The sequence below is a fragment of the Macaca fascicularis genome, chromosome 13 (assembly GCF_037993035.2).
Source record: "Macaca fascicularis isolate 582-1 chromosome 13, T2T-MFA8v1.1".
In the NCBI taxonomy this organism is placed as follows: domain Eukaryota; kingdom Metazoa; phylum Chordata; class Mammalia; order Primates; family Cercopithecidae; genus Macaca; species Macaca fascicularis.
Genome location: NC_088387.1, coordinates 2,769,252 through 2,790,324, shown reverse-complemented (window position 1 = coordinate 2,790,324; position 21,073 = coordinate 2,769,252). Strand labels below are relative to the sequence as shown.

The following is a 21,073-nucleotide window of genomic DNA, read 5'->3' as shown; positions in this document are numbered from 1 at the left end:
TTTTTTGGACTATTTTTCATTCAGTTGAGCTATATGGCAATCCTTTCACCAAAACCACACCTTATTGTTTAATGCAGCTTTAAAGTAGGCCTGGAGATGAGGTAGGTTAAATCCCCCAACTTCATGGTGTTTTATCAAGAATGATTTGGACATTTTCATTCCTTTATATTTCTATGTATATTTTAGAATAAGGTTCTTAGTTTCTGTCAACAAACCTGCTGGAAGTATGTGTGGAATATAATTGAATCTACAGAGGTTTGGGGGAGAATCAACATCTTAATAATGTTGATTTTTCTCCCAATCTGTGAACTTGATTTATCTAATTATTTTGATCTTCTTTAATTTCTCTGAAGAATGTTTTAGTTTTCAAGGTAGAGGTTCTTACTTCTTTGGCTAAATTTATTACTAAATACTTTGTGGTTTTTGACACTTTTAAATTAAAAATTTTAAGATTTTATTTTCAATGGCTTATTCGTATATAGAAATACAATTGAGTTTTGTATATTGACTTTATATCCTGTGTCTTTGCTAAAGTCACTTATAAATTTTAATAGTAGCAGTGAATACGCCTTAGGAGTTTCTATATAAATATTTATGACCTAGCAAATAGAAATACTTTTGCTTTTTTTCCCTGATCTTTATGCCTTTTCTTTTTCTTGCCTTATTACACTGGCCAGTACCTTGCTCAGTACAATGTTTAACAGAAGTGGTCACAGTGGGCATCCTTGCCTTGTTCCCAATCATAGCAGGAAAGCATTCATTGATTCACTGTTAAGTATGATGATACTCATATATTTTTTTCATAAATATTTATAGGGGGTTCAAGGGATTTGGGGACTGATCAAGAAAAGAGATATCACCATGAGTGGCAGTAACACAAACAAAACTTTATTGGGTGGCACTTGGACAGGGTTGAATGAGAGGGGAGGTCCCTTATATTATGAGACCTCCCAGAGGCTTGTGGTGAGGGGCCACCCATAGAAGGAAGGCAAGAGAATAGGGAATCAGAAAGAGGTGCCTTGGTAATGTTGCTCAGTAGCATAGTGGGGAGTCTCTGTGAGATCCCTGAAGGACGGCAGTGGCTTGAGGCCTTACAACGTCAAGGTCCTACCTGAGCAATGGGCAACAGCTGCCAGATGAAGTTTCATGGGGTATGCAAAGCACACAGGATATAAATGACTGAACATATGCTTGTTTGGGCATTTTAAAAATAATTGGATGTGCAAAAATTTGAGTCTGGTGCTGACAGACTTTGAGCTGACAGGTTTCATCCTGTACAGAAGAAATAAACAACCTAGAGATCAACACACAGAGGTTGTCTTTGACCGATTTCTATAACCATGCCCTGATCAGTTTGAGGAAGTTCTCTTTTCCTGTTTTCCTGAAAGTTTGTATTGTGAATGGATCTTGAATTATGTCAAATACATTTTTCTGCACTTATTCAGAAGAGCTCTTCAACTGGAATTAACTGAATTACACTGAGTTTTGATTGTTAAAACAGTCTTTTATTTCTTGTATGAATTTAACTTGGTCATGACGTAGCTTCTTTTTAGGCATTACTGGCTTTGATTTGCTTATATACTTATTTGCTTTCATTGTAGTCTTTGTTGAGATTTGAGTTGAGCTGGGCTTATAAAACAAGTTGAGAACTGTTACCTTCTCCTTTATTTTCTTTACTTTTTTTTTTCTTGTTTTTTATATCTTTGTTTGTTTTAGAGACAGGGTCTTGCTCTGTTGCCCAGGCTGGAGTGCAGTGTCATGATCTTGGCTCACTGCAGCCTCAACCTCCCTGGCTCAAGTGATCCTCCCACCTCAGTCTCCCAAGTAGCTGGGACTACAGGCATGTGCCACCACGCCTGGCTAATTTTTGTATTTTTAGTAGAGACAGGTTTTGCCATGTTGCCCAAGCTGGTCTCAAACTCCTGGATTCAAGTGATCTGCCTGCTTTGGCCTCCCAAAGTGCTCGGATTACAGGCGTGAGCCCCTGCACCTGGCCTACTGTTTTTTTTTTTTTTTTTTTTCCTCAAGTGACTCAAAACAACAGAAATTTATTCTCTTGCATTTCTGGAGTTCAGAATTCTAAAATCATGGTGTTGGCAGCCTTCTTCTGGAAGCTTCAGGTTGAGAATCTGTTTATCATTTCTAGCTTCTACAGGCTGTCTGCATTGCTTGACTTCTGGCCCCTTCCCCTATTCCTCCCCATTTTCTGGAACAGTTTGTGTAAGATTGTTATTATTTCATCTTTATTTATTTATTTATTTTCTTGAGACAGGGTCTCACTCTGTTGCCTAGGCTAGAGTGCAGTGGCATGGTCTTAGCTCACTGCAGCCTTGACCTTCTGGGCTCAAGTGATCCTGCCACCTCAGCCTTGTAACTGAGACCACAGGTGCATGTCACCACACCTGGCTAATTATTTTATTTTTTTGTAGAGATGGGGTCTTGCTATGTTTCCCAGGCTGGTCTCGAACTCCTGAGTTCACTGCCTCAGCCTCCCAAAGTGCTGGCATTACAGGTGTAAGCCTCCATGCCCAGCCTATAATTTTGTCTTCAAATATTTGATAAAAATCACCAGCTAAACCATCTGGGCCTGGAACTTCTTTATCATAAGAATAAAATGCATTTTCCTGTTTCTTTGCATGTCTACTAAATTTTGGTTCAAAATTGGACTACAGACAAAGGGTTTTGATAACAGATTAACTTTCTTTAATATATTTGATACAAGGTAATTTATACTTTGTTTCATTTTATGTCAGTTTTGGTTAGTCATATTTTTCAAGGTTCATTTTATCTTCATTTTTGAATTTTCAGGAAATAGTTTGTCCATAATATTATTTTATTATGATTTGAATATCTATATGCACTCTAGTAGTGATAACCCTTTTGTATTTGTGTTTTCTTTTTCTTGCTAGAGGTTTATATATTTTGTTGATTTATTTCAAATAACTAATTTTTGTATTTGTCATTTTGCCTTGTGATTTCTTCTTTGTTCCATGGATTTTTAGAAATATGTGTCTCGTTTCCAAATATTTTGAGATTATCATAAATATCTTATTTATGTTCACATCTCTACTTTATTTTATTGGCTTTTCATTTAATTTCATTGTGGGCCAAGAACACGCTTCGTATGACTGTTATTCCTTTAAATTTATTGGAACTTGGTTTATGGCCAAGCACACAGGCTGTCTTGGTGAAAGTAACAGGCATACTTGAAAATAAATATATTATCTGGGATTTGGGATAGAGGTAAGCTGGTTGAGACAATCTTTACTGGTTTTTGGGTTTGGTCTACTTGTCCTAGGAAGTGTTGAGAGAAAGAAGTTAAAATCTACAACTATATAAGATACACAAGCCTTGCAACCATGTATGTCCATTCACCCCTCTACCTGTTCCTATTTGTGCCACAGTTGCCATGTTGTCATGTATATTATACCTATACGTATATTAAGGAAATAAAAAGAAACATATTTTGTCAGGGCATGGTTATATAGTCACCTGGATAATTATTATTTCAGATCCTGTTTATCCCATCCTTAAGATCTGATTTTGTTTTCTATCAATTCCCATTAGCCTGAAGAATTTCCTTTAGCATTTCTTATAGTGCAATTCTTCTGATGATAAATTCTTTTGGTTTACTTTTATCTGCAAATGTCTTCATTTTGCTTTCATTTTTGAGGATATTTTCACTTGATGTGGAATTTAGGGTTGAGAGGTTTTATTTTCTTTCAACACTTTAATGATGTTGTCCCACTGCAGGATCGTTGCCTCTATAGGTGCCGATGAGAAGCCAGTGGTTTCTAATTAGTATTCCCCTTAATGCAATGTGTCGTGTTTCATTCTGGCAGCTTTCAAGATTTTTTCTCCATGTTTGGTTTTCAACATTGTGACTGTGACAGGATGATTTTCTTCTTATTTACTCTGGGATTCACTGAACCTCTTGGATCTATAAATTTACATCTTTAGACAAATTTGAGAGATTTGCAGCCATTATTTCTCCAAAGATTTTCCCCTGTTGTCTCTCTCTTTTCATCTTAAAACTCAAAATACAGTGTCTGTTTCCCCACAGTTTCTAAAGTCCTGTTTATTTAAATCCTGTATCTGTTTCTCAGACTTGACAATTTCTATTGATCTATCTCAGAGCCACTGACTCCTCTGCCATTTCTATTCTGTTCTTAAGCCCATCCAGTGGATTTTTCTTTTTTTTAACATTAAGACATTGTATTTTTTAGTTCTGGAATTTTCATTTGTTTGTTTTTTTAATAGTTTATTATAAGCATATTTTCTTTGACTTTAATGAACCTAGTTATTATAGCTGCCATAAGGTCCTTATCTGATAATTCAACAACTGGATCATCTCAGGGTTAATTGGCTTATATTTTTTCTCTTGAAACTGGATGATCACATTTTCATGGTTACATGTTGAACAACTTAGAATCTTAACCCATACTTTATAAATGTTAGGTTGTAGAGACTCTGAATTCTGTTACATTCCTCAGAACACTTGTTATTTTTGTTTTAGCAGACAATTAACTTTGTTGAATTTATACTGCAAATGCTGTGGCTTGGGTGGCAGTTAAAAATTTCAGTTTAGCTCTTTCACCCTTAATTGATCTATTTCCAATTTGTCTGTGCATATATGGTTAAGATGTTAGAGGCCAGGTGTGGTGGCTCACACCTGTAATCCTAGTACTCTGGGAGGCCGAGGTGGGTGGATCACTTGAGGTCAAGAGTTAAAGGCTAGCCTGGCCAACATGGTGAAACCCCACCTCTACTAAAAATACAAAAATTAGCGAAGTGTGGTGGTGCATGCCTGTAATCCTAGCTACTCGGGAAACTGAGGCAGGAGAATGGCTTGAACTTGGGAGGCAGAGATTGCAGTAAGCTGAGATTGCACCACTGGACTCCAACCTGGGTGACACAGCAAAACTTAGTCTCAAAAAAAAAAAAAAAAAAAAAAAAGAAAAAAAAAATGGTGTCAGAGATGTGGGCCAAGTTTATACACAAAATCTGTGGCTCCTTGACTTTGGATCTTTCCTTGCTGGTATTCTCTCTGTATACACGAAGAGCTGTAGTTTTCCCAAACTCTGTTTTGTGGGTTTTCAAGCCAGAAAGACTGTAACTGTAAGTCTTCATTCAGAGTTTAAGCCTCCACGTGTAGTACTTACCATGTCTTGCCTTAGCCTGCCCTTAAGCTAAAATATGTAATAACAGGACATTCACCACATCAGAATCTGCTGGCTTTGGTGCCTCTCTTGAGTCTCTGGGTAGTTATAGCTATCTGTTGGAGGGTCTGTGTTAAGAGTTTACTTGAACATACTGGAAGTGGAACTCCTCTCACCTTCATTTAGAAGGCTGGTTTTACTGCATATACAATTCTTTACTGATAGGTCCTAAACTCTTTTCTTTTTATACTCTGCCATTCCAATACCCTCCAGTATCTATAGTTTTTGTTGAGAAGTCATCTGTAATCATGTCAATCTTCCTCTGAATATATTGTGTTCTTTTGTCTGGTTTCAGTATTTCCTTGTTAGCAATTTGACTATGATATGTGTGGGAGTAGTTTCTCTGTATTTATCATGTTTTGAGGTTCCTTAGGCTTCTTGAATCTATTAACATTTTCTACCACATTTTTGGAAGTTTTCAGTTATTTTGTCTCCAGTGATTTTTTCTTTCTTTCTCTTTTTCTATCTCCTCCTCTTCTAGGACTTCAATTACACATATTTTAAAATGCGTGAAATTATTCCATGAGTCTCTGAGGTTCTGTTGACTTTTCTTCAATATTCTTTGCCTTTTTTGTTTTTTGGATTGAGGAAATTTTACCAACCTATATTCAAATTCAGTGATTCCTCAGCCTTTTCCATTTTGCTGCTCAGTCTATTTAGTGTACTTTTTGTACCTTTCAGCTCTAGAATTTTCCACTTGCATTTTAATACCTTCATTTCTGTATTGAGATTATCCATTTCTTCACTGATACTCTTTCTTTTATTCTTTGTATATATTTATAGTAACTACTTTGATGTCTGCTCTACAACATCTGGAATAAATCAAAATTTTTACTGAATGTCTTTTATCATAAGAATAAAATGCATTTTCCTGTTTCTTTGCATGTCTACTAAATTTTGGTTCAAAATTGGACTACAGACAATATATTCTAGTGATTCTGGATTCTGTTGTGTTCGTAAGGGTTTTTCTTGTGTGTATGTGTGGTTTCTTTTTTGTACACTTAATTTTTTATTTTCAATTCTAGTAGGCAGTCAACTTGCCTGGACTCAAACTGCAAACTTTTTAATCTTGTAACATGAAGCAGTTCACATCTCTACTTTGTTCTTATGGCTTCAAATTGCTGCTTTTATCCTGGCATCTTGGGTGTTTTCCCTATGCCTACATAATATAGTGGTCATTCAGGGATTTGGGCAGCTTTGAGGGCTCACTCCTTCAAAGATTCCCTTGTTTAAATTTCCAACTGTTATTCCAGCCTTGAATTCTGTCCCCTGCTACTTTAAACCCATAAGGCATTAGATTACTGCTGCCCAAGCTGCACATGGCTTGGAAATGCATTTCAGTTAAAAAGCAGCAAATACACAGACCTTTCTCTGTGCGGCTCTGTTTCTCAACAGTACATTCCTCTCTGGTCTCTGCCTAATTTTTTTTACAGTATTCCTTGGGTTCTCCCTTGTACCTGAATAATTTAGTGGCTAGCTATGAATTACGGTAAAGTTCCTACTTAGGTTTTATGATTCACTCTTACTGTAGTTTCTTGCTGCTGAGCATTTTCCTTTAAACTTCCACTTTTTTTTCTAGCTCTGAACTCTTTTTTCTGGCACCTTGAGCCAGTTAGACTATAGTTTTTTGTTGCCTTGACTCTGAAAGTTGGGGAGTGCCTTCAGGCCAGAATGTCACAAACTCATAATTCTTCCCTTCTCCAGTTGCAGTTTTAAAGAATAAGCTCTCCAGCAGCTTCTCTCTGTTCTTGAGCATTTTATTGTGCCTGTAAATAGCTGGTAACTTAAAAAATTTTTTTCCAGGTCTGTATTAGTCTGTTCTCATGCTGTTAATAAAGACATACCCAAGACTGGGTAATTTAGAAAGGAAAGAGGTTTAATGGACTCAAAGTTCCACATGGCTGGGGAGGCCTCACAATCATGGCAGAAGGCAAGGGAGGAACAAAGATGTGACTTACATAGAGGCAGTCAAAAGAGCATGTTCAGGGGAACTCCCTTTTATAAAACCATCAGATCTCATGAGACTTATTCCCTATCACGAGAACAGCATGGGAAGGACTTGCCCCATTATTCAATTACCTCCCACTGGGTCCCTCCCATGACATGTGGGAATTATGGGAGCTACAATTCAAGATGAGATTTGGGTGGAGACACAGTCAAAATATATCTTTCCACCCCAGCTCCTCCCAAATCTCATGTCCTCACATATCAAAACCAATTATACTTTCCCAACAGTCCCCTAAAGTCTTAGCTCATTTCAGCATTAACTCAGAAGTCCACAGTCCAAAGTCTTAGCTGACACAAGGCAAGTACTTTCTGCCTATGAGCCTGTATAATCAAAAGCAAGTTATGAACATAACCATTCCAAATGGGAGAAATTGGCCAAAATGAAGGAGATAGGGCAGTCAAATCTTAAAGCTCTGAAACAATGTCTTTTGACTCCTTGTCTCACATCCAGGTCATGCTGATGCAAAAGGTAAGCTCCCTTGGCCTTGGATAGCTCTGCCCCCAGGGGGGCTTTTCAGAGTACAGCCCCACATCTGGTTGCTTTTATGGCTGGTATTGAGCGTCAGTGGATTTTCCAGTCACATGGTGCAAAGCTGTCAGTGGACCTACCATTCTGGGATCTGGAGGATGGTGGCCCTCTTCTCACAGCTCCACTAGGCAATGCCCCAGTAGGGACTCTGGGGGGGGGAATCCGACCTCACATTTTCCTTCTGCACTGCTCTAGCAGAGGTTCTCCATGAGGGCCCCACCCCTGAAACAAACTTCTGCCTGGACATCCAGGCATTTCCATACATCCTCTGAAATCTAGGCGGAGGTTCACAAACCTCAATTCTTGACTTCTGTGCACCCACAGGCCCAACACCACGTGTAAGCCACAAAGGCTTAGTGCTTGCATCCTCTGCAGTAAGAGCTTGAGCTGTACCATTGGCCTTATGGCTGGAGCTGAAACAGCTGGGATGCAGAATGCCCTATTTGAAGGCTACATAGAGCCGGGGTCCCTGGGCTCAGCCCACAAAACCATTTTTCCCTTCTAGGTCTCTAGGTCTGTGATGGAGGGCTGCCACGAAGGTCTCTGACATGCCCTGGAAACATCTGCCCCACTGTCTTGGTGATTAGCATTTGGCTTCTCATTACTTACGCATATTTATGCAGCTGGCTGGAATTTCTTCCCAGAAAATGGGGTTTTCTTTTCAACCGCATCATCAGGCTGCAAATTTTCCAAACTTCCATGTTCTGTAACATCTTGAATGCTTTGCTGCTTAGAAATTTCTTCTTCCAGATACCCTAAATCATCTCTCTCAGTTTCAAAGTTCCACAGATCTCTAGGGCAGGGGCAAAATGCTGCCAGTCTCTTTGCATAGCAAAGGGAACATTTCATCCAGTTAACAGCAAGTTCCTCATCTCCATCTGAGACCACCACAGCCTGGACTTTATTGTCCATATCACTATCAGCATTTTGGTCAAAGCCATTCAACGAGTCTCTAGGAAGTTCCAAACTTTCCCACGTTTTCCTGTCTTCTGAGTACTCCAAACTGTTCCAACCTCTGCCTGTTATCCAGTTCCAAAGTCGCTTCCACATTTTCAGGTATTTTTACAGCAGCACCCCACTCCTGGTACCAATTGCTGTATTAGTCTGTTCTCATGCTGCTAATAAAGACATACCAAGACTGGGTAATTTAGAAAGAAAAGAGGTTTAATGGACTCACAGTTCCACATAGCTGGGATAGCTGGGGAGGCTTCACAATCATGGTGGAAGGCAATGGAGGAGCAAAGGCATGACTTACTTGGTGGCAGACAAGAGAGTGTGTGCAGAGGAACTCCCCTTTATGAAACCATCAGACCTCATGAGACTTATTCACTATCACAAGAATAGGATGAGAAAGACCTGCCCCCATGATTCAATTACTTCCCACTGGGTCCCTTCCATGGCATTTGAGAATTATGGGAGCTACAATTCAAGATGAGATTTGGGTGGGGATACAGCCAAACCATATCAAGGTCTTAAAATTGTTACCTGTAAAAGGATTTGCATGACTACTTAATATTGGCACATTATTGGCAGTTCTGTAAGTGTAGTTTGTGTGTGTGTTTCTGAGACGGAGTCTCACTCTGTCACCCAGGCTGGAGTACAGTGGCATGATCTAGGCTCAATGCAACCTCTGCCTCACAGGTTCAAGCCATTCTCATGCCTCAGCTTCCCGAGTAGCTGGGATTACAGGCATGCAGCACTGCGCCTGGCTAATTTTTGTATTTTTAGTAGAGATGGGGTTTTTCCATGTTGTCCAGACGGGTCTTGATCTCCCAGTCTCATTTTATCCACCCGCCTCAGACTCCCAAAGTGCTGAGATTATAAGTGTGAGCCACTGTGCCTGGCCAAAGCCTAGTTTTAATTTGTATTTCTCTTATCATTAGTGAAGTTAAACATCTTTTCATATTTTTAGGTCTATCCTTACATCTTATGGATAGTTTATTGTCTTTAGCCTATTTTTCTTCCACATCTTTGGTCAGTTTTTCCCTTGAATTTTAAAGAGCTCTTTGTATTTTACAGACACCAGCCCTTTGTGTGCTATTTAGTGCAAATACTTTCTCTCCATTTGTCATTTGTCTTTTGACTTTGTTTATGGTGTCTTTGGAAATACATTTTTAAAAATAATTTTTTATCTAGTCAAGGTTAGCAACATTTTATTGCACCTGGATTTTGAATTATAGTTGGAAAACCTTTCTCTACATTAAGTTATATAGGAATTCACTCATGTTTTCTTCTAGTACCTGTCTGCTTTTACTTTTTTTTTTTTTTTTTTTTTTTTTTTACACATTTAGGACTTTTATCGATTTGGAGTTTATTCTTGTATGTGGTGTGAGCCATGGATCTAATTTTATTGTTTTCCAATGCCTATCCATTGTCCCAGCACTTATTATTAAAGTTTCAGTGATTTGAGATGCCACCTTTATAATATACAACATTTCCAAATATGGTCAGCCGTCTGTATCCTCAGGTTCTGCATCTGTGGATTCAACCAACTGTGGATTGAAAATTACAGTATTCATGGCATGTGGAACCCATAAAGATGGAGGGCTGACTTTTTGTATCCATGGGTTCCACAGGGCCAACTGCAGGACTTGAGCATCCTCAGATTTTTGGTATCCAAGGGGTTCCTGGACCCAATCCTCTGAATACTGAGGGACAATTGCAGACAGATATATAGATGGATAGACAGACAGAGAGATAGATAGATAGATAGATAGATAGATAGATAGATAGATAGATAATATATATTATGTCTTTCCTGGACACTATTTTATTCCATCAGTCCATTTGCCTTTCCTTGTGATAGCACACAAGGAAATTTTTTTAACTTTTAAGTTCAGGGGTACATGTGCAGGTTTGTTACATAGGTAAATGTGTGTCATGGGGGATGGTTGTACAGATTATTTCATCATCCAGGTATTAAACTTAGTATCCATTAGTTTTTTTTTCTGCTTCTCTCCCTCCTCTCACCCTCCAACCCTCCGATAGGCCCCAGTGTGTGTTGTTCCCCCTGCCTTGTGTCCATGTGTCTTATCATTTAGCTCCCATTTATAAGTGAGAACATGCAGTGTTTGGTTTTCTGTTCCTTTGTTAGTTTGCTCAGGATAATGGCTTCCAGCTCCATCCATGTCCCTGCAAAGGACATGATCTCATTCTTTTTTATGGCTGCATAGTATTACATTGGTGTATATGTACCACATTTTCTTTATCCAGTCTATCACTGATGGGTATTTGGGTTGATTCCATGTCTTTGCTATTGTGAATAGTGCTGAAATAAACATACGCATACATATGTCTTTATAATAAAAAAATTTATATTTCTTTGGGTATAAAGCCAGTAATGAGATTGCTGGATTGAATGCTATTTCTGTCTTTAGGTCTTTGAGGAATTGCCACAGTCTTCCACAATGGTTGAACAAATTTACACTCCCACCAACAGTGTAAAAGCTTTCCTTTTTCTCCTCAACCTCGCTAGCACCTGTTATTTTTTTACTTTTTAATAATAGCCATTCTGACTGTTGTGAGATGGTATCTCATTGGTGCCACACTATTTTAAGCATAGAGATATCATAATGTTTTAATATGCTAATATAAGTTCCTCCTCAGAGTTTTATTTTTCAGTATTTTCTTAGCTACTCACGTTTCTTTTTCCATATGAACTTTGTTGACAAAAAGAATTAAACTCTGTAAAATATTTGTTGAGATTTATTCTGAGCCAAATATGAGTGACCATGGCCCATGACACAGCCATCAGGAGATCCTGAGAACTTGTGCCCAAGGTGGTCGGGGTTCAGTTTGGTTTTATCCATTTTAGGGGAGACATGAGACACCAATTAAATACCTTTGAGATATACAATGGTTCAGTCTGGAAAGGTTGGACAATTCAAAGTGGGAAGTTTCCAGGTTATAGGTAGATTTAAAAATTTTCTGATTGGCAATTGGTTGAAAGAGTTATCATCAAGGGAATGGAATGTGTGGGTTACAATAAAAGGTTGTTGAGACCAAAGTTTTATCATGCTGATGAAGCCTCCAGGTACTAGGTTTCAGAGAGAATAGATTGTAAATGTTTCTTATCAGGCTTAAGGTCTGTGTTGATGTTAATGCTAGAGGGTATAATGAGGCATGTTCAACCCCCACTTCCCCTCAGGGCCTGAACCAGTCTTTCAGGTTAAACTTTAGAGTGCCCTGGCCTAAGAGGAAGGCCGTTCAGATGGTTGGGGGCTTATAATTTTATTTTTGGTTTACCACTTTACTATAAATTTTTCAAGCCTCATAAAACGTTTTCTGTTGTTTTTACTTGGATTGTGTTATAGTAATACATGAACTCAGGGAGAACTAACATCTTCATGATGTTCAGTCATCCTATCTAAAACAAGGGATGTTCCAGTCTACTTTTGTATCTTTCAAGAGTGTTTCAAAGTTTTTCATGCATTGGTTTTGCACATTTCTTGTTAAGTTTATTCTAGGTACAGTCCATGCTCATTATTTACAGATTCCATACTTGTGAATTCACCTACCTGCTGGTATTAGTCCATTCTCACATTCCTATAAAGAAATATTGGAGACTGGGTAATTTATAAAGAAAAGAGGTTTAATTGGATCATGGTTCTGCAGGCTGTACAGGAAGCATGGCAGCATCTGCTTTTGGGGAGACCTCAGGAAGCTTCCAATTATGGCAGAAGGTGAAGAAGGAGCCAGTACTTATGCCAGAGCAGGAGAAAGAGAGGGCAGGGGAGGTGCTACATACTTTTAGACAACCAGATCTCATGAGAACTTACAGTACTCAGGAGGGATGGTGCTAAACCATTCACGAGAACTCCATCCCCATGATTTAATCACCCTCCCACCAGGCCCTCCTCAAACACTGCAGATTACAAATTTTTTTTTCTTTTTGAGACAGAGTCTTGCTCCATTGCCCATGCTGGAGTACAGTGACATGATCTCAGCTCACTGAAACCTCTCTGCCTAACAGGTTCAAGCGATTCTCCCACTTCAGCACCCTCAAGGAGCTGGGACTACAGGCACGTGCCAACATGCCCAGCTAATTTTTTTTGTAGAGAAAGAGTTTCGCCATGTTGCCCAGGTTGGCGTTTAACTCCTGAGCTCAAATGATCCACCAGTCTTGGCCTCCCAAAGTGCTGGAATTACAGGCATGAGCCCCCATGCCCAGCGAGGGATTATAATTTGACATGTGATTTGGGCCGGGACACGAATCCAAACCATATCACTGCTAAAACTTAGTTGTAACCCCAAAACCAATGCTCAAAGCATGTTTGCAGACAGGTGCATGCTCACAGAAGTGAAAAAATCTGAGTCACCTACTGCCTTCTTGTTTTAGCTCTCCTACTGTAAACACGCTTATAGGGTTGGGCATGAGTATGTTAGTGAGTCAGCAACATATATTAAGAGATCTTTGAACAGAAACACACATAAAACAAAGTTATGTATTGATTAGTTGATGAAAATATGGTGACCAGAGGCCTGCAGGAACCTAATCTTGTATGTCCCCTAGGAGCAATGATTCAGTATTCAGTGTTAGATGCAACTTTACAGAATGTAACTACATGAATAGTGAGAATCAACTGCATTTTATTTTCTTTGTTGCTATTGTAAATGAGGTTTTTCACTATCAACATATCTTCTAATCGATCATGCTTTGTGTATACTGATTTCTATGTATTAAATTTATATCCATCTCACTGAATTCTTTTGTTTGGATTAGTGTTATTGATTCAGGTTTTTCAGGTGTTGTCTTTTCTCATGTGCAAACATCATTTTCCTTCTTCTTTTCCAATTATTATTCCTCATATTGATTTCTCTTGACTAGTTTTGTTGGCTACAACCCACCCACCTTTTATAAGGACAGTTTTTCCTCTATGCGGAACTGCTCTGAGTTGGTAATAGACTGTGTCATTGAGCTGTAGACTCCTAGAGTTGGAAAGCAGCTGAGAAGTATGTAGATGACTTTCACTTGATGCATGGAATCTTTTTTACATCACTTAATTGGCGATCCAGTCTCTTTTTGCATATCTGTTCCCTTTTTTCTGAAGAACATCTTTCTGTTTCAAGGATTCACCTCGTACCCATTCCACGTAGTTTACATCTGGTTTTCAATCACTCCATTCCTATAGCAATCACCCATGGCCCCTGGCTTGTGATCCAGGCCTATTATACAGGGTGGCCATAAAATCTAGATACATAGGCATTATTATTATCATCATTATTACTGTGTGTGTCTGTGAGTGTGTTTAACAAATTGAACTCCCTTTATTACTTCTGGTATATGCTAAAAGTACAGATTTATTCAGCAAAAAAATCAAATGCACAAATCATGTGAGGCATTGAAAGCATCCAGGTGCATGTTCAGGGATTTATGAAAATGCATTAATGTACTATTGCCATTATTCTATAAAGCCAATTATCTTTAAAGGAGATTAAAATAATAAGAAAAAAAGTCTTTCATATATATACCATCAGTTGCCATTTCTAGTACTCTTCATTGTCTGTGTCATTCGGAGCTGATTCCAATTGGCTTTTCTCTCTCTTTTTTTTTTTTTGAGATGGACTCTTGCTCCGGAGTCACCTCCTGGGTTCAAGCATTTCTTCTGCTTCAGCCTCCCCTCCTGAGCAGCTGGGATTACAGGTGCAAGCCACCACACCCAGCTAATTTTTTATTTTCAGTAGAGACAGGGTTTCACCATGTTGGCCAGGCTGGTCTCGAACTCCTGACCTCAGGTGATCTGCCCACCTCGGCCTTCCAAGTGCTGGGATAACAAGTGTGAGCCACCACATTTGGCCGGCTTTTCTCTTTATTATGGGTTATTTTCCTGCTGTTTTTCATGCCTGTCTTTAGGCTAGTCTTTGATTGGATGTCAGACATTGTAAATTTTACCTTGTTGGATGGTGAATATTTTTGCATCCCTATAAGTATCCTTGATCTTGGTTCTGGGACACAGGTATTTGGAAACAGGTTTGATCCCTACCAGGCTTGCTTTTCAGCTTTGTTAGGTTGGGACCATGGAAGTATTTAGTCAAATGCCAGTTTTGCTCCACTATTGAGACAAATTCCTGAATACTTTATCCAGTGCCCCATGAATACTATTTTCCACTTTGGCTGAAGGAAACAGGAGATATTCCCAGCCCTGTGTAAACCATAGGAATTGTCCCTTGTAATCATTTTGAGTAGTCCTTTCTCTGGTCTTCAGTAATTTCCTTACAGCCATGCACTTATTAGCTGAAGACTCAACAGGGCCACTTTGCAGGTCTCCAGTGAGCTTTCTCTCTGCAGCTCTCTGCTCACCAGCCCTGACCCTGGTAAACTCCAGCTGCCTTGGTCTCCTCAGAATTCCATGTCCATCCCCTCATCTCACAGAGGCTGCCAGGCTGTGTTTGGGTTCCCTATCCCTATGCTGCAACCTGGAAATGTCTCCAGGAAGCAACTGGGACGTGCACAGGGCTCATCACATTTGTCTATGAGCACCGTCCTTATCACCTGACGGCCAATGCTTTGGAAACTGTTGTTACATACATTTTAGCAGGTGTGTTAGTTGTTTTGGTGGGAGTGTAAATCTAGTTGCTGCCATTCTGTATTGGTTGGAGGTGGAAGTTCACCATTGTAATTGCAACTTCCTCCATTACACTGAAGTAGGCACTATCATTGAACACATCAAGTGATGGCCTCGTGCACTGCAATGTAACACCAATGCAACTAGTATTGTATATATTTGCCCTGTAGTCATTTGTCTCTGCTCATACCCCACCACCAGACACCAGTGATTGTTCCAATAAGAGTGGAGATGAGGAGAGTGAGATGGGTACAGAGGGAAGATGACCACCTTCCAAGTGTCTGCTGGAATCTCTCTGGAGCCTGGCAGGCTGTCAGCACTCAATTGCTTGTTGAATAATTGAATGAATGTACGCAGGCTCACGTGCATGCTTGCATGAATAAATGAACCAATGCCTATGACTGGGTGGGTTTCTAAACTGGTCCACTAGTTCTCCAGACCAGACACCTTGCTTCCTTCAGACCTCGCTTCTTTCAGACCCTCATACACTTCCTTCCTTCCAGGACACAACTCTCATTAGCGGAGACTGCTCCAGAGCTTTCCTGCTGGGAGGGAATGTCTGAGTTCTAGGACGCATGCTGCCTCCCACAAGCACTGTTCCTTGCCTTGTTTCAAACAGTTCCCTCACTCTTCAGTTCCTTCCTCACTGCATTATTGTTTTTAGCCTGATGCTGAGCGAATGTCCCTTATTTTTTTTTCATATTTTTAGAAGTGGATTAGTCCTTTAATTTCTTCACCATAACCCTGGCTACTCCTAGCTTTCAGGAATGTGAATGCCACTATTAATTGGATTGTAGATTTTTAGAGTATCAGAACTCTGCCCTATCTGTTCTATTTGCAAAAAACATCCAATATTTTCCCTAATGATGACCTGTGCTCTGTTTTCATCTAGCCTCAGGGATCTTACTGACTAGCAAAAGGAAATTTGATGGAGCGATTTCATTTTTGAAGTTAGTAAACACAACTGAATACTTTCATATGTCATTGCTAAAATGTGTTCAGAGAAAAATGGTAACAAATAAACAATCCAACAATCCAATGGTTTTGAAATGTTTCCAGTGTAAGAGTTTTTATTTCTGGTTTCGTGCTCAGTTAGAGTTACCTACAACAGACTACAGACAAAAATAATTAGGAAAGGCTCAACGAAAATGTCAGGAATCAATACAGCAGGGGATGTTCGGTCTTGCAGATCTCAGACAAGTTACCGGGTCTGAATTTCAGTCCCAACACTGGGTGACAAAATCTCTAATTTAGATGTGATAATTAATTTAAACAAGATTGCCGGGTTGGATCCTGACTACGCTGACTTGTAAACAATTGGAAAGTCCTGTGACAGTCACCTTACAGGTTAAAACTTCTGGGGGTGGGGCGTCTACCAGAAGATGGAATACAATTTTGTGTGTACCGGCGGAAAACAGGATAAAGAACGGTCAGAAAAAGCCAGAACCAGTGTGGTCAAGCGGGCAGGGGAGGCAGCAGGGACAGAGGGGAGAGGAGTTTACCACAGACGGGGCAGGCGCGCGCGGCGCGGAGGGCGGCCTTACCTCAGCGGAGGGGGCGGCTCCAGCGTCAAGGCTGAGGGCTGAGCAGCCTGGAAGAGCGCTGGTCTCTTAAACGCCGCTGCCACCAGACGGCCTCAAGGTGTCTCCGGGCCGCTCCTCAGCCCTTGGCTGCTGTGGGTGGCTCGGAGGGTTCCGGGCAGGGCTGCTCCAGGTGCAGGCGCGGCCATGATGGCGCGGCTGTGGAGGCCTCGCCGCCCGGCCGCGGGGAGGCGGAGCTGGGCTGTCTGGGGAAGCGGAGATCGCCATTACTTAAGGATGTAGGGTCTTTTGCTGCACTGGAGCCTAAACAGACCCAGAAGCTGGAGGATGGTGTTAGGTGCGCCATTCTTGAAAGGGGTTTCAGGGTGTTCCTGGGATAAGCCACGTCGTGTTCCCCCCCATCACCCACACCTCGGGCTCGGGGTGTGTCCCAGGGCGGGACCCGTGGGAGCTGGTGCCGTGAGAGGAGCCGTCCGAGTCCGAGGGCGCCGCCTGCTGGAGAGGAGGCTGCTTGGCGGGCCTCTTTTTCCCCCTGGGCTTCTCCGCTCTTGGCTCTCCGGAATCCTGCGTGTCCGCTTCTTTTAGTGGCCAGAAAAGGAAAGCAGAGTTCCTCGTCTCCACATCCTCTCTAGAGACAGAGAGAGAGATCGGGGTTACCCTGTCTTGGTGGCTGCGGGATCTACAGAGATGTCCAAGCCATCCCCATGGCTGCTTCTCAGCTCCTCTGCCCAGGTCCCTCTTCCCATGGAAAGGAGTCTCTGGAGCACTGCGCACCCAATGCTTTAGGCTGGGTTTAGTGCCGCTCAGTTCATTTCCACGAGCCTTTGGTGTCTGGGAGCCTCCCACGGCATGGAGAACTTGAATATACGGACCCGTCCTGACCAAGCCAGTGAAGGAACAACTCCCAGCCCAGAAGCCCCTGGAAACGCCTCAGCATAGACCTGTGTCCGCCCCAGGGAGATGAGCTTGGCCCCATCACAGCCCAGTTCATCCCTGAACTGAAGCTTGTACATCAGATATTCTTTCACACCCTGAGTTTCTCTAATGACTCCAAGGTATACTATCGGAAACATTTTCCCAAATGTCCAAAATGGTATGATTTGTAATGACACTGAACTTCGGAATGACTATGAAGTCACTGAGCTAGATTACTATTTAGAAAATGCGCTGACAAAGCTTCTTTACCCAGAAGTGCTGTCCTTCAAAGGTAGCGCCTTGGCAACACCATGACCTCATTCCAGGCATGCCTCCGTGGCTCACGGTTTTGGGAGCTCACCTTTTTTCAGGGCCTTCAGGGTAAGTTAAGGACACCCGCCGCCTAGTGTTAAACCTTATTTTGTTCCCGTAATCAGTATCAGCTATCTTGATCACCCTGCCTTCAATCTGAATAATTTTTTGTTTTGTTTTTACTCCGCATAACTTCTATTACTGCTTTGGATCCTTCTGGAAATTGTCAGGGAAAAAACAAAACAATAAAGTGGAAAGAGAGCTTTTGTTATTTCCAAATAGAAAACGCCATCATTCAAATCCCTTGTGAAAGAATCAAGATTCATTACACATGATAATTTTCAAAGACTGGCTCAAAGACTCAGGAGAGAATTCCCAAGAAAGATGAAAACATTGGCCTGGGCGATAGCAGTGACATTGAGAAAAGCCTTTCTGGGATCATCTTTAAATCTGAGGCCAGCGCTTGTGTGGATGTATAGGTTCTGTGATAGCAGGTTCTGAGAGACTTCTAGGAATCATGTTTCAAGGTTGCATTTACCACCCCTGCTCTGTGAAGTCTAAAATCTTATCCATCACATTACCCTCAGCTATCCCTCAACTTGCTACAGCTCTCCAGAGGAGAATAAGTTGATACATTCTGTTTCTTTTTCACGTTTTTTCTCTATTTGCCATGAATTACTATCCATGATTACAGTTCAGTCCCTAAGCTATGATCTCTCAGAAAGAGGAGCGACAAGAAGGGGATGTGAGAAGTGGAGAGATTTTCAGGCACTAAAGGCGTGGAAAGAACAAGGTAGGGAGACGCCTACCCATCCGCCTGGAGGACTCTGGGAAGAAGAACAAGAGAGACCCAGGAGCAGCGTGTGGACAGCCCTCACCTAGGGGACTGGTCACCCAACTCACCGACCACCTGAATAATGGAATTCTAGTGAGGCAAAAATGAAACAAGAGGTGTCACTGTCATGGAAAGGTGCAAATGACAAATTGTTAAGTGGAAAACACGTCACACAACAGAATGCATATTACATCTTCATTTTTGTTATGAAAATTGTGAATCCGTAAGGATGACCGGAGCCCTTGCATTAAACTGTTCACAGTCACCCTTGGAAAATGAATTCCAGTAGAGCTGTCACTTTCTTGACATTAAAAAAAGTTTGCAATTGTCATACAGGATAAGGAGAAACAAATACAGCTTTTTGATATAAGCTGATATGAGCTTATGGTGAAATAAGAATCACCACAGTGGGGAAGACACTGTAGAAGGACCTATAACAAGGTAAAAATGGTGGTTACTTTCGAAATGTGGGACTATGGGTGGTTTTTGTATTATTTCTGCTTGTTTTTAATTTAGAAATGTTATTAACTTGCATTACTTTTGGAATAAGAATAAAGCAGCACAAGTCATCACGATTAGTACAAAAAGCAGGCAGAAGTTTTGATAAAAGTCTTAAAGCAAATACCGCTTGGCTTCTGTATTTCACACTCCAGGACGGCTGTGGTCAGCCAAGCTCAAGATCTTTCACAAGGAAGTGTCTCCTTATGGGAGGGGTAGGAGCAAGAGGCAGGGTGGGTGTGAATCTGATGTGAAGGCCTCAACCCCACCCCTGTGCTCACACACTTCCCTCTCCTACCTGACCCAAGCCCACTCAGTGGAAGGGGGAGGGCCGTCAGGGTCCTGAACTCCAGCCAGCGGCGTTCTCCACCAGCACTCGTAGAAAAGACTCACTGAGTGGCTTTATTTTCCCCAGTCTCATGCCCAAACAGAGTTCAATTAAGTTGGGCTACAGATCTGGTTGAATAACATGATCAACCTACAATAAATATGTGCGCCTGTTCAGAGCAGGGCAGCCAGGCGCTGTGCTGGTTCCACTTCTGGGAAGAAAGTGCTGAGTGTCCACTCCATGCCCTCCTGGGGTCAGAACCCACCCCCTTCGCTGGATGAAGCATTGGCAGCTTGTCAGTAATCCTGCTGGATCCCTGAGGTCTCGTTTGTATTCTGCCCTCAGTGTCTCTCTCTCAGCAAGGCTGTCTTAGAACGTAAAGAACAAGAGGACCCATGGAGCAGGCACCAGCAGATGTTTGATGAAGACGGGTGGGGGGCTTTCGACCGCTGAAGGGGCGGAGAATGAAGAGCTGGATAAGCAAAGGCTGTCGCTATCTGAATTGCTACCGCTGGCCCTGAAGGCTGGCAAATCTCTGTGTCTCCTTGTGTCCCCTTGTCCCATGTCCTAGGGCACCACCACGTGCCTCCTGAATGTAAGCAGTGGCATGTGTCCTTCTGAATTACATAGGACACTCACAGACAGGGTTTGTTGCTGAACTGCACGTTTTTCAGCGCTTTGTTCCAGCGTAAGAAATGGGGCTTCTACTCCAACCGGAGGGGACGGAGGGAGCTAATGACATACAGAGGCCTAATGATTTCAAATGCACAGACGCCTCTTAGGAGAAAATCGTCAGGAGTGACCAGGCGAGATTAAGGGCAGTGATTCATCTAATGTAATGTCAGAGGCAGTGCTGAATCTTGACGTTTCAATCAATGACTTAATTTCACTGACGTCAGGAGACAATGTGAGTCCACAACACTGCATGGGGTCAAGGGAGGAGCGTTAAACACTGCGGACTGTATTGTTTCCAATGGGACATACTCCCAAATCCAATGGCTTCATGGAAAGTTACTCAACCACTCAAAAGAGAGATAATGAGAGGCTAATACTTTGTGTAACAGGAACTGGGGGGAACAGGGGTTGACCAGAGATCCAGACAAACCCCACCTGGCCCTGAGAGGGTCTCTCCTCCTGCCAACTCATACACAGCCATGTCCCCAAGACCACACAATGACCCTCAAGCAGCGAGAGAAGAACACGCCTCACCTCCAGGGCCCCAGAACCCAACAGCTTCCTCCAGATGCCTGACGGTTTCACTGGAGCACAGAGGAAATGCTGAGTCCTATTTTGCTTTCCTGGTATCACATTTGGAATGTTATTA

General features: G+C 41.6%; 2 protein-coding genes across 4 annotated transcripts in view; both read right to left on the bottom strand.

Moving 5' to 3' along the window:
* The window catches only part of CNGA3 (cyclic nucleotide gated channel subunit alpha 3), an 86,596-nt gene extending 69,308 nt beyond the window's left edge, over window positions 1-17,288 (bottom strand). For all 3 annotated transcript variants that reach the window (XM_005575033.5, XM_045368787.3, XM_045368788.3), the window contains exon 1: window positions 16,865-17,288. The gene's annotated coding sequence lies outside the window, so the exon portion shown is untranslated. The remainder of the gene's footprint in view (window positions 1-16,864) is intronic.
* The window catches only part of VWA3B (von Willebrand factor A domain containing 3B), a 236,023-nt gene continuing 231,309 nt past the window's right edge, over window positions 16,360-21,073 (bottom strand). The window contains 2 exon segments of the mRNA XM_005575037.5: window positions 16,360-17,106; window positions 17,273-17,489. Of these exon segments, the coding sequence (XP_005575094.3) occupies window positions 16,957-17,106; window positions 17,273-17,489 (367 nt within the window). The 3' untranslated portion in view covers window positions 16,360-16,956.